Raw genomic sequence first — 14,332 nt, 5'->3', positions numbered from 1 at the left:
CAGTTTGTCTTGAAACAACAACTGCAATCTCTTAATTTCAACTTTATATTCAAAATGATCCATTGTAATTTTTTTCTTAAATTTCTCCCATTGCTCTTTTTTCTCGTGGTCTGATTTTTGTTTGTTTTCTTTGTTGTCTGTCCAATGGCATATCAAGATGAAATAAATGTAGTACATTAACCTTAGTCACCATTGCCCCCTTCTCTGTTGCCCAACAGCAACTCAAACTGCAAGACCACCTTTTACGTGAAAATGTCACTGTTGGGGCATTATAATTAAAACCAAAACCACAGATAAAATGCGTTTTATAACCACTAGTGAGATTTGGAAAATATTTAAGTTGTTTTTTTTAAACGTCTGTTGAGCACTAAAAAATTATGAGGATACTCATTTCTAATCTTTTCCCTCTCAGTCTCTTCAAGTAACACTACAAAAGACCCAGCCAATGCCCAGACAACACACGATCAAGCTGCTTTTATGGTCGAGCTCCCTGAAGTGATGTGGACAGCAAATGGGTTACCTGCTTAACCATAAATTCCGCTTCTGTCAGACCGGAATAGTGTACGGGGACGGCCAAGTTTGCGGGATCATAAAACCAGCTTCAGTGCCCTGCAGCGATTTTGTAGAAAGGCAAGCAGAGACTTGTATCCTTTTTCATATCCCGAAAGCTTCGTCTATAGTTATCGTCTAAATATTCATTTATTAAAACTATCGATAAAATCTATGAAAACTTCTTACTACATATAAAACTGTATCATTTGCACATATAATATTAAAAGTAAATGTAAATGATTCTGCAGCAAGCAGAAGGAGGCTCTTAACATATGATTATAAGCTTCTGCTTTTATTTACATTAGTGTACTTTCTTTTAGAAACTGTTCCGTAGGCATGTTAATGTGCTGTTCCCACACTTCTCATCAATGCCTTGCACAATATGTAAAGCCTGTTGTTTGACAAGGGTCTAACAAAGAGTGACTAATTCCAATTTCCAACGGATCAGGAATATCATACTGCTTTGTCATGTAGCTAAAGTCAGTGCCAAGGGATTCCTGATGTTGTGTATTCTTGTTCTGAAGGCGAAAGGCGGAGACATACGGGAAATAAGAGCGCAAGGCCCACCAAACACACACAGCAAAAGTCTCCGATTCGTCAAAGTTGTTTAATTGACAGTTTGTCTGTAAAATCAGCAAACAGCATTTAGTCACGAGTGCACTTCCCCAGATATCAAAACGTTTCGTCAATATGGCAGACGCTCAGCAGAAATGGTTTAGGGCCATCACGACGTTGTGAGATCGGCTAATGAGCAGCGCCGCTACGTAACCTATTGCGACACAGGCTTGCCTTTGACGGGAAGTGGGTGGTCTTATACCAAGAACCAGACGCACGGCGAGCGAGAAATGGTATCTAAAAATTGTTTAAGTTGTCTTGACAATTGCTGGGTGTACATAGATATACTACGCGGCTAACCAGCATTGTACAAGGACAGAAACGGATAACTTTTACGTAAGTTATGACCGCTTTCTTTTGATTGTTTTTGTGGAAACACTACAATTAGCAGGAATGACAATGTGAGTTCGTTGGCTAATGCGACGTGACTGCCGTGGACATGGGTTCCTACAAAATTTTTAGCATCGACGCTAGCTGCTGTTTCGTAACATCGTAATGAAATCCTAAATTTAAGTGTCTTTGCCACATTATTAGTATCACAGTTATTACTGTTATTACTGTGGTATTACAGTTATTACTAAACGCATGAAAAGCTCAGTAAATGATTATTCAGTTTAATTAACTCAACGCTGTACGATACGATGATGCTAAAACAAGCTGCGAAGTTGTGTGTTTGAAACAGAACAGATACAATTCTTTCCTAACTGGTGTTATTTATTTATTTTTGTCTTTCTATATAGTCGTTGTCATCATGGTCTCTGCGGCTGTGCTCCATCTGTGGGTTTTAGCTTGGCTGGCTTCTGTTCTCGCTGCTGGTCAGTATCATCAACAGTACAATTCATCTTTAGTCACTGGGGAGTGTTATTTTTTAGTATATACGCAAGAATGAATCAAAATGGACACTCAGAATGTAGATTGTTTTTGACAACATTTTTAATGTCATATTTCCTGCTGCCCCAGTGTGGATATAATAACACACTTTCAGAAGGTTTTTTAAGCATATTTTACCACGTTCAAGGTAAGGTAATTCAATCAATTGTGAGTAAAAGATACTGGCTGAATTGATATCAGCTCAGTAATAAATACAAGTACTAGTAAACATTGCTGATTACATATTTGAGAATTATTATCTGTCAAAGGGAAAATGGCGATGCAGCTTCATATGAGATGTGGACAAAAGGGTTATTTTAGAGGTGATGCAGTTGTTGCCTAATAAAAGCCTTTCTTTAGTGCTGCAAAGATGATGCACAAAATAGAGCTTTCTCATCTGATTCCTTGTGTCTTGGCGTGTGTGTTTTGTGGCAGTGATAGAGCGAATAATCTTGATTCATTGCTTATTTCTTTATATTGTGGTTCTAGAGAACCAGATTTTGTACTCATTTTTATTGACATATCTTTAAGCATTAGTTCCCCTGGCTTTCTGATGGTCTTTCACAGTTTTCCCTAAGCACTGGCTGCTTTCCCCCCCACTCATTTCACTTTCATTTTCAGTCCAGTCTTTGTTCCTGGCCATTATCATAAGAAGGTTGTTTTTTTCTTTGTTAAGACCCTTAACACTAAATCATTCAAACATAAAAAGGCACCTAACGTAGTGTTGTCTACACATAACAGACAACTTAGCAAAGAGCCTATTTTAAGTTGCCAGGTTGGTGGACAGTGGAGGACAAAAGAAGTGACAGTCCTGAAACATTATCTACAGTAATTGAAGAGGGTTTGAAAATTATTTCCTTAAAAATAGAAGAAACAAAATCCAGCAAAGACCTGATCAGGTGATCAATCTACTATTTTCTGAAACCTCATCAGTAATGGTCTCAGTCAATAAGCCACATTTAAGGAAGGGAAACAGGACAGAAAGGCTGAGGCAAGCCAAATCATACAAAAATAGACTCTGAATCAGTTCTGAGCAGTTGTGCTACATGTAACATTGGCTTTATTTGAATGAATTATCTAATTAGTCATCCAGACAAAACTGGTTCTATCCAACTAATGTGAGAGTGGAAACAGTGTTTTGTCATTGACATTGTGTACCAGTTCAAAATGCAAATGAAGTGTTTTGTTTTAACTTTACCTCTGCAGGCTTTTTTTGTGAAGGCTGAGATAAACTGTACTTTTCAAAATTGAAGAATTGAGGTGATTTAAAGAAAAAAAAAGAGCAGGCCTCTGGACAGAGAATTCTAATTAAAAAGTTAAAGTTGAAAATACAACACATATATACAGTTTTACTAATTTTTTTTATTACATATGGTTAGTAAGGACAAGTGAGGAAAAGCGCATGCAGTTGATATTGAAACAGACAAGCTCAGGTAAGATGGGGAGCAGCATATGGAAAGGAGAGATAGACAGAAGAGCAGTGTGAGACCTAACAGGACCTAAAATTAATTAGTAAAAAAAATCTTGATCAGTCGGTTTACTTTCTTTCTTTATTTTTCTTCCTATTGTCTTTGTAAATTGGCAGCAGATTTGGCAGCTAATGCTTCCCAAATGATTAGGGAAGACTAGCTTCACTACCTAAAGAATTACAATTCTCTGAGAATGTATATGCCCTCTTCCTGATTTCTGACATTTTTGCTTTGTTTTGAGATCTTTTAGCCTACCTCGCTCTGTCAAACAAGTTCTATTTTTGGTGGTTTTTATCGATCTGGGTGTGACCACCAAAATTAAACTCAGCTTTCTGAAACATATGATTAATCACAGTTAATTCATAATTTATCAAGAACTGAGATATTGCAAACATTATATTGAAGTTCTTGCTCCCAATGGTGGCACAGGTAGCTATTAGGTTCGTAGGCAATTACCTTTTCACATAGGGCCATGTTGGTTTTGATATCTTTATTTCTTTTATAATTCAAATAATTTACAAAATCAATTTTGTATTTACCTGGGTTTTCTTTGTTTAAAATACAGTTTGTTTAATGATTTCAAACGTAAGCGTGAATGATGCGCAAAAAAAATAAGCATTAATGGTAAAGGTTAAATAATTTTGTACTTCATATGTACAGATGTTTGGGGGCCATCAGAATCCCTCCAGCTTTCTCTGTTTCAGGGAAGCTAGTTACAAGCCAGCATGATGAGCACAATGTTTTAGCTATGCCCACCTCCACCTCAACCTTATATATCCCAAAAGTTGGGAAATTGTAACTGCAATGTTAATTATGTAATGACTGAAATGACTGTAAAGATATTGTGCTGTACTGAAACTAGTGTAAAAGTGTATTTTTCAACATGGACACCATGTGTGTCCATGTTGCCGTGACAGGCAGAGTTTAATGTTGCATTAAAAAGAGGAATGTGGTCACGTCTCATCACACTTAGCAGCAGATGTTCCTATTGTGGTTGTATTGCTTAGACTGTGACAGGAACTGTGGGTAATTTGATGTCTCAGACTCACAGAAATGTATCAATAATCTTGTTGCTGACACAAGCACAGTGCTCATCAGCTATATATTTCTGAGTTTTACTCTACATGTGGGTTTACTTTTTTTTCCATGTGTTTTGTTTTTTGTTTTGACCTTCAGAAGATGACTATCATTTGGTGATAGCCCCACAGTCTCCAGTGGTTCAGATTGGGTCTAACTTCACAGCTATGTGCATGATCATCAACACAACTGAAGTCACAGCAGATGATCTCTACTGGAAGTGTTCTGAAATTATACCCAAAGAACATTACATCAAGATCAACAGTTCAGCACTTAATGTCACTGTCACCATCAGAGGTGAAAAGTCTGAATGGTTATTTTGCAGCTGCAAGACGGAGTCACACTATGTTGTCCTAAACAGGGGCAAATTTACTCATGGGATTTTGCTGAGGAAAGGCTGTAAGTTTTTATCGTCATAACTTGAAAATCTATTGCTGTTTTTACCCAAATGCAGCTATAACTCTTTTTTCGATCGGTTGTGATAACAGTAGTTTGTTTTCCTTTCTGTGTTTCCAAGCAATAGTATATGATGACAAAATTATTAGCCCCCCTATGAAAATTTCATTTTTTAAAGTATTTTCCAAGTGCTGTGAAACACAGCTTTTCCAAATATCTTGGTTTTATTTTGGATATCTATATTATTTTACTTTGCACACAGAAACAAAATTAGTTAAGACAAACTAATACCAGGGTTAAAATGATTAACCCTGATGCAATTAGTCAATTGTGTATCATTTTTTGGAGAAAACAGCCTGTAGTGTTGTCTTGATGTATGTTGAATCATACAGGCAAGGAAATGCCAAAAATGTTCATCTGGCTGTAGTGTTTAAAATGGGAGAAACGTTGATACCATAGATGTATCGGGAGGTTGAAGGGTACCACTGGCCGTTGCCAGTATTTATTTATTTTTGGGGGTGAAATACTTCTCTTATTGTGGGCTAATATAAATACTTAATGCTGTTTTCTAAATAAAACTAGTCTGTTAAGAAATACTATGTTGAAAATCCCTTTCTCTGTTAAAAAAGCACACAGCAAAACTTTGATAAAAACTTTGAATTTCATAATGGGGTAATTATTTTGTCCTCATTTGTAAGCTGAATTTAAATTTAATATATATATAAACCACATGATAATGATACAGAAAAAATGCACTGAAAATTGTAATTTTGTGGCATGCAGAGATAAACTTTGTGAGTTTAGTTTTTGTTTTGTTTAAATATCAGATCGCCCGGAGAAGCCAAAGAATCTGTCCTGTATAGCAGTTCAGGAGAGCAAAATTATCTCATCAAACATCAAATGTCAGTGGGAAGCAGTAGGACATCAAACGGAAGCTGTCCCTACAAATTATACACTGTTTATTAGACAAACAGGGTGAGTACATACTTCATGAATCATTACTTCTTTTGTTTACAATTCTGTTTCTCATTCATTATGGTGAAACTAAGTCAAGCTGTGTTAAAACCAGCTTATCACAGTAGTGTTGTATTACATTTTTATGTTCCTGGTATGGACAATTGAAACATGTAATGTCTGTCAGTGTCAAGTTGTATAGCCACATGGCCACATTCAAATATGAACACACGAAACATGGTCACCTTGACACATAGGGGGTAATTTATCCTGACCACTTAATCTAACATGCATGTGTTTGGACTGTGGGAGGAAGCTAGAGTACCTCGATAGAACCCATGCAGGGGCAAAGAGACCATGCATACCCTGATTGTGCAAATCTTTGCACCATTATGCCACCTAAATGTAATGTGACTTTTTAAACTAGTAATGAATACCAGTTGTCTAGCTTTGTGTAGGTTTTACTGTCAAGTAAATTGTCTTCTACTTCTTTTTTTAGTGATAAAATTTTTACTGCATCAATATTAGGGCCAGTAAACAATACCACAATAGATCTGAATTTCTTTCCTAATCATATGGAACTGGAGATTTGGGTGGTGGCACAAAATGAACTTGGAAAAGAAGAGTCTGAACATCTGATAAAGCCTGCTAATTGCTTTGGTAAGTAAATAGTACATTTGATTATTATGTTTAACATATTTGCATGTTCTGAGCCAGTAGTCTAAAACGTATATTCAGATTAAGTGATGTTGATTGTCTTGAATTCTTTGTGTGTGTGTGTGTGTGTGTGTGTGTGTGTGTGTGTGTGTGTGTGTGTGTGTGCGTCACAGTAAAAACAAAGCCTCCATCCGTCGCAGTCATTTCAGAGGCAGTTTTTCCCACCTGCCTTGTGATGAACTGGACTTCTATTAATAAAATTTATCTGGAAACGATATATGAAATTAGATTCTGCCCATTGGGATCTCAAAAGTGGTTTTATGTAAGTATATTTGTATACCCTTCCATCAAAAATTGCCATTGTAAAAGACAATATCACCATATTTCTAAAAGATTCAAACTATTGTGTAAACCTGTAAATCAGTTAAGATTCCAGTGTTGTGTTATGCATTAATGAACAAATCTGCAGAAATTGTATTACTGACAATTTTAAGAAAATTTGATTTAGTTTCATGACATGTTGAATCTGTTCTCCACAAAGCTCTTGAGAGTGATTGGGAATGAAGGTTTACTTTAGCACAGTAATATGTTTTTGTGTGTTCTATACAACCTTCTACAGTGTCCCTGTACAGTGTGTACACCATTTTATCTTTGTAGCACTTGCTCAATGTGCTCAAATGGTAACACAGTGGCTCTGTGCTTAGTACTGTTGCCTCAAAGCAAGAGGGTCCTGTATTTGCTGAAATCTTAGAGTCTTAATATTTTAAATGTGATTCTTCTCAGACTGGTACATATTATCTCTTGTTTTATTTTTAAGTGACACATGGTTTATGTTTTTAGGTACCTCTGGAAGACACTTCGAGTTATATACAGTCCTTTAGACTCCAGAAACTGCAACCAGACACAGTTTATGTCACTCAGGTACGGTGCAAATATAATAAAAAGCACTGTGGTTACTGGAGTGACTGGAGTAGCAACGTTACCGAGAGAACACCAGAGGATTGTGAGTATTATGAATTCTAGTTCGGACTAGTTTCAGTAAATCAAATGGAATATTTTGCTACAGACAATTAGCACAGTTATGATTAATAAATTGTTCACTTAATACTATGTTATACATGATGAATAAACTATTCAGACTCTGAAGTCCTCAAGAGTTTTTTGTATCCAAAAGCATAAAGATTGAAAATAAAAACCTCTGGTAGTGAGAAGATTTACTGAACCTGTGAAACTGCATACATTGTCCACCCATGTGTTTACGTGTCCTTTTGTCCTTTTGATAAACTAAAAGATTTAATATCCTGTTCTTTTTCTTTTACCTAGTACCAAAAAGTAAACCAGATGTATGGATAATCACGTCGGAGGAAGGCATAAATAAACGACAAATTGAGTTCATTTGTAAGGTAAATTTCCATCACATTCAATTTAACATTTAAAAACAGTTTTATCTAACAATACTCCTGTTGTCATAAGCACAAAGCATTAGAATTTATTTGAAATGAAAGGTTTAACATAACTGATAGACATTCTACAGATAGACCAAAACATTTAGATACATTTTTAACTGAACTGAACCAGTTAAAAAAACAAACAAAAGGAACTATTGCTGCCAACCCTAACTCACCACAGCCAACATGTTAGAACAGACTGTCATAGACTATTTTCATAGTCTTCATTATAGTTAATTATAGTTAAATTTTTTTTATTCATTATAGCAAGCAGTTTGATGAATGGCTAGATCAATAAAATCTTAACAGAATAGAATGAATGAGTTGGACAGATTGCGATATAGTCCTGGATATAGTCAATGTAATAATGAGAACTGTCTGCATACTGTCTGCAACTTTGCTCATCCAGGATCCCGAGTTTTCCAATGGGAGGATAAGAAGATTTAACATAACAATTGAGAAACAAAAGGATAGTATCAGGAATGGAACTTGGGAGATTATTCCAGTGAACAGAAGTCTGACAGATGGCAGCTCAAGTAAAAAACAGATCACTCCACTAATAACTATTCTCTTGGATGATGAGGAGTCTGTGACCGTGTATGTCACAGCCATAAATTCTGTGGGGGCATCTCCTCAGGCAAAGTTGATCATTTCCCCCAAAACACGCGGTAAGTGTCCATGTTGACCTTGAATTTACAGGCGTGACATTTAGACACAACTGTGACATATAATCTAAAGCAGTCCAGATAATATTTTCGGCATAAAATCACACACACAAATTAGAATGTTCTTGATTAATAAGTAACAGTAACAGAGACGTACAATGGTATCCAAAGGGACCCAGCAGCAACCATGAACCAGAATGCCATGTGGTTTATGATCATAATTTTTAACTCTCAGCTGTTTGCGAAGCCCCAGGTATAAAACTGCAGTTAACAGAATCAGTATAGTGGTGTGAGTAATGTATGATTATATGCCTAGTATACACATAGTAGATAATTTCAGAACTTTATCTCAAAGTTCTTAGCAGGTTTTAACTCGAGGTCAGATGGGTTTTATAATTTACTAAATGTAGTTTATTCACTAAGTCTGGTCCAAATCAAGACCCAATGTATGACAAATTGGGTTATGGTTATATTTGTTATTTCATGTGTGTGTGTGTGTCTGTTACAGAACCTCCTGCAGTGGAAAAAATGGAGGTACAGTCCCATAACGGTCAGCTGTTTCTTTCATGGAAACCCCCTAATAGAACAGTGTCCGATTTCGAGTATGTGGTGGAATGGGTCAGTGATGGTGAGAGAAACTGGCAGAGGGAAGATGGAAAAACAACCTACACTGCAATTAAAGGTATTTTTTCTTTTTTTCTGAGGGTTTAGGAAACAAAAAGTTGTTGTACAACCCTCTTGAAGAAATATGGAATAACCATGTTTGGAGAATGTTCATTTAGTTGTTTAAAGGCATATGGCACCCATCATAAAATCTCTCTCGTGTCATGGCTATAAGAAGCTGTTGTTTAGTTTCAGATGTCATAAAGAGGAGACTGACTGTACTGTGCAGATGGCACTATGGGTAGATCTTTTTAAAAACTGATAAAAAGGTGGCGTCAAAAAGGTAGTCTCTGATTTCATTGTTTAATGATAATGATGTGGCGTTATAAAGAGTCAAGTTTCTTATTGGTAAGCAACACAAATGATAAATATGTCATAGTGACTTTAATACAACCTTGTTAAAGCAAGAAAGTATTCTCTTGTAACAAGGAATTAATATATTTTGCATACACTGCAGCGGATCTTAAAGCAAAACCTTTAAGTTAACTTTTACTATGGCTGCTAATACTAATAGCTTCTGTTGCTTTGCTCTAACTGCATGTTGTATAAGATTGCTATTAATTAAAGAGTGCTTTTCCCCCCTTTTTAACCTTGATGTCAAATCTAGGGGACCTTGAGAAATTTGTTCACTACAGAATATCAGTGTACCCTATATATGGCAAACTGGTTGGGAAGCCAGTCCATGTACACGCCTATTTTGAACAAGGAGGTAAGAGATCATACTTGTCAATTAATCAATAGTAAACCATTGTATTTTGAATTGTTGTGGATATTATAATTTGAATAGTGCTGTTAATCTCGTTAACAGCATTAATCTCGTAAAATTGATGTTAACGCCATAACCGTTATAATGTCATTTTAACGAGATTGTATAGAATGCATTTGATGATTCTATGCATTGCATAGAATCATCAAATGTTTGATGATTTTTATAAATTTAAAAATTAAATTTTTTATATTAATCATTTGACAAGTTATATATTGTCTATCAGTTATTTCCACAGAGATGTTCTTAAAATCAGTTTGTTGTTATTTTTATTTTTTTGTACAGTTCCATCACAAGGCCCTAGTGTCAACCTGAGTGGTGACCCAGGATGTTACACAGCCAAGCTGGAGTGGGATGAGATTCCTCTGATAAAACGACGCGGCTTCATTACAAACTACACAATATACTATCGAAGTGGGACTGAAACTCGTGGTATCTACTGGTTCCATGTTGTGCTGAACTGTTAGGTTAGCTTTTTTAAATGAAAACACTCAATTGCCAGGCTAACCTTTGATTTCTGTTGTTCTTTCTTGCAGGCATAACTGTGCCATCTAACACCACCTCATACACTTTGACGTCATTATCACGCAACACAAAGTATGACATTTGGATAAAGGCTTCAACTATCAGAGGCTCAGTCAATGGCTCTAACCACTCGTTCACTACTCTGAAATATGGTCAGTACATGATCCAACTAGTTGAGAAATGTCACAAAGTCAGTTTTACCTTTTCCAAAGTGTCTGTGTAGGGTAGTCAATCGAGGTGTTGTAATCTTGAGAGATTGAAAAGAAGGGTACTGGAGCGTCTTGGATGAGAGGCTAATTGAAGTTTAGATTTTTACCATTGGTTTTTGAATTGCTGTTAACCCTTTGTCTTATCTATATATCTTTTTCACCTCACAGCACCAGGAGAAATTGAAGGCATTGTGGTAGGAGTGAGCCTTGGGTTTCTGTTTGCTGTTCTCATGACCATGTTGCTCTGTTTCTGCAAAAAAGATGTGTAAGTTACCCTTAAATATCTCTTGGGATGTTTACCGCCTCTCAGTGAATGGCTGTAAACTGAACACGTACATCTAGGGTTTCCATTTACTCTTTGATGCATCTTACCTTTTCCAAGACTGCAGCCATTTTAACGTGCCTTTGGGTGTACAGCACTTTAGTCATTGGATGAGGCACATAATACTAGTTTATTTTGAGCATACCAATCTTAAAAATTGTAAACATTCATTACTTCATACACAATATTCATCATAATAACTTCACTGAAACTGTGATTTCAATATTTTTGGAGTTATTGTATTTTTCTATATAAGTAGATTTTGTTGTAAGTATGTTTTGTTTTTTTCTTTTCTACAGGATCAAGGACAACTTTTGGCCTCAGATTCCAAATCCCGGAGATAGCACCATTGGAAACTGGTCTCCAGATTATCCTTTGAAAGTAAGAGTTTCACATTAGTGCATAGGTATCAAACTCTGGCCCGCGGGCCAAATGTAATTAGGCTGCAGGCCAAATTTGGCGAAGCCATACCAAATTACTATTAGAGCTGGCCTACTGGTATTATACAGATAATATATATATTGTTTAGTATTAAGCTTTGCTTGTTCCATATTCAGTTTTTCAGCAAAACGTGTTTGAGTCCATAAGAAAAGATTCATTCTTATATCTGGAGGAATAAATATCTTTCAATAAATATTAATGTTAGCCCGCGACTTTGTTCCAGTTTTGAATTTTGGCCCACTGCGTATTTGAGTTTGATACCCCTGCATTAGTGTGTCAGCATGACCAGAATAATGGTAATAAAAAAAAAATTAAACCACCAGGACATAGCACAAATGATTGCTTGCATAAAGCAGATTGCTCATTCTCAACCCTGTTTGTCATCACTGCACAGACATTTCTGTTAGCTAATGACACTTGCCTCATACAACAAGGTCAGAGTACTGAGTGAAGAACTGTCTTCCATGTTTCGTGTCATGCATAAAACGTCAACTTTCAGAGCGGTCCAGTGACTAAAAGAATTACCCTATTAATATTGTGTCCTAATTTACAAATCCCTTTCATAGGAGAGGAAGCACAGAGGTGTCAAACTAACAAGCTTTTTTTTTAAAAATTGAAACATTTTTGCCTCTATTGGATAGTGGAGCAGTGCAGATAGAGAAGAAAGTGGTGAGGGAGGGGGAAGACTTGCAGCAAAGGGCCACGGTTTGAACTCGAACCTGGGCTGTACTTTGGCCAAGTGGCACGTGGATGCCTGCTGAAGCACTGAGTTACAGTGGCACAGCAAAATTAGGCTTTAAAACTGACTAATATGTCTTTATCTGTAGATAGCTTAATACTGTGAGTTTTCAGTCTGTTTCGTATTTAGTCAGACGCATTTCTCTTTTGCTTTCCTTTTCTACAGGCAGAGGCACCAAGAGAGAACTGTCTATCTGGCATCAGTGTGCTTAATGTGGATGTTTGTGATGCAAAGTGTGTATTTGAGGAGGACAAGGCAAGTCTGCCTCTGAAAAAGGACAAGTATCTGTCTGAGGAGCACAGCAGTGGAATCGGTGGCTCCTCCTGCATGTCCTCACCTCGACAGAGTGTGTCTGACAGTGATGAGGGTGGTGATATGGCTGACACCACGGCCAGCACTATTCAGTACTCCTCTGTAGTCGCCTCCAGTGGTTACAAGGGCCAGAACCCAAGCTCTCTGCCCCAGCAGTCCATTTTTTCACGGTCTGAGTCCACACAGCCACTGCTGGACTGTGAAGAGAACCATGACACCATGGTGCAGGAGGGCAGCAGACAGTGTTTCCTGAGACAGCCCTGCTTTACTCACAATGCAGGGAATGAAAATGCCACCGACAGTAATGACTTTAACCCGTTGGAGATGGAGCAGCAAGAGGTGCTGGACTTCTGTTCCCTGGAAGAAGACACTGAACACACAGCACCTGCAGATTGCCAATCTGATGACTGGATACCAGCACCGGTCTCCAGCTACATGCCTCAGCTGGGTGGCTACAGGCCACAGTAAGAACTCAGATGGCTCGTCTGATACATGCATCGCCTACATATGTGGTCTTGTGCCTTTGTTAGTCCTGGGTGTTTATTTAAAGCATTGAACAAATCCCTGTATATCTTTTGCACTTAATCAAATGTAAATAGTCCCATTATATTACACTGTAAAGAGTAATGTGAATTAGAGCTTGCGGTTGTCGTTTGCGCGCTTTACTCTCACAAGAAAAAATTACATAGCCAGTTCTTTGTAAATAAAACAACATCTTCAACATAATGACGAAATACAATTTTATACTAACGTAAACTTCTAATGGCATGCCAGTGCAGCCTAACGTCCTTAATCTCACTTGAATTTAAATTTTTAAGTGACAGTTTATAGCTGAATGTAAAGTCTTATGTTTTTATTGCATTTATTAAAGGCACCATGAAGCTCTTAATATGTTGAAACTGTTGTTTTTCAGTTTTCCTAATGTTAATTCCAGATGTTGTTGGAAGATGTGTTTTCTCACCCCAGGCTGTGTCAAAGCAAGCATTATATCTTAATTTGTTGTATCACAATGTTAAAACAATTTGGAATACAGTGTGATCATAAACAGCATTGCTTCAGCTCTGATCAATCACTGCTGATTGTATTTCTTTTTCAAATGACACCATGCTAAAGCTTAACAATAAAACATGAGGGAAAGTCAGTAAGCTTCGTTTTTTAATTTTTGCTAGACATTCTACTGAACTGCTTTGAGTCACATGTAAGTGACCTGGGAGATGCCTAATTGCTTGCTTATGGGGTACATTCTGAGATGAAGGAAACTGGATTCTCTCTTCCAGAGTTTCTTGCTGACTACTTCCCTCCTGCTGCACTCGAAGTAGAACATTGACAGCATATAGTGGAGCCAGTAATCTAACTTTACATTTATATCTACATTTTATAAATATTGGAAGTCCCAGTGAGACAAGTTTGTGGACACCAGGACACTTCCTAATATGAGTGATCATCCTAGAAGGACCTTAGTCAGGGAGGTGACTATAAACCTAATGGGCACTCTGACAGAATTTCAGCGTTGCTCTGTGGAGCGAGAACCTTTCATTAACTATTTCTGCAGCACTCCAATAATCAGGTGTATATGGTAATATATGGTATATGCAGTGTTGGTCAAGTTACTTGAAAAAAGTAATCAGTAACTAATTACTTCCTCAAAAAAG

The 14,332-nt window shown here is 37.0% G+C and overlaps 1 protein-coding gene across 2 annotated transcripts; it reads left to right on the top strand.

The window, feature by feature from the left end:
* Positions 1–1,336: 1,336 nt before the first annotated feature.
* On the top strand, positions 1,337–13,821 carry il6st (interleukin 6 cytokine family signal transduce). 2 transcript variants are annotated; one of them, XM_035910572.2, is made up of 16 exons: positions 1,337–1,503; positions 1,908–1,982; positions 4,686–4,982; positions 5,807–5,954; positions 6,433–6,593; positions 6,764–6,912; positions 7,431–7,593; positions 7,914–7,993; positions 8,448–8,706; positions 9,212–9,385; positions 9,974–10,075; positions 10,418–10,564; positions 10,669–10,809; positions 11,035–11,131; positions 11,488–11,569; positions 12,534–13,821. In XM_035910572.2, the coding sequence occupies exons 2-16, from the start codon at positions 1,919–1,921 to the stop codon at positions 13,146–13,148; spliced, it is 2,679 nt and encodes an 892-aa protein (XP_035766465.2). In that variant the 5' UTR covers positions 1,337–1,503; positions 1,908–1,918; the 3' UTR covers positions 13,149–13,821. The 2 variants fall into 2 exon arrangements, with proteins under 2 accessions (XP_035766465.2, XP_006797365.2); XM_006797302.3 differs by having other exon boundaries at positions 4,683–4,982.
* Positions 13,822–14,332: the final 511 nt, after the last annotated feature.

This window comes from Neolamprologus brichardi, chromosome 7 (assembly GCF_056152115.1).
Source record: "Neolamprologus brichardi isolate AB-2024 chromosome 7, ASM5615211v1, whole genome shotgun sequence".
Classification (NCBI taxonomy): domain Eukaryota; kingdom Metazoa; phylum Chordata; class Actinopteri; order Cichliformes; family Cichlidae; genus Neolamprologus; species Neolamprologus brichardi.
Note: the sequence above shows the minus strand (reverse complement) of the source record. Positions and strands in the feature narration are given on the sequence as shown.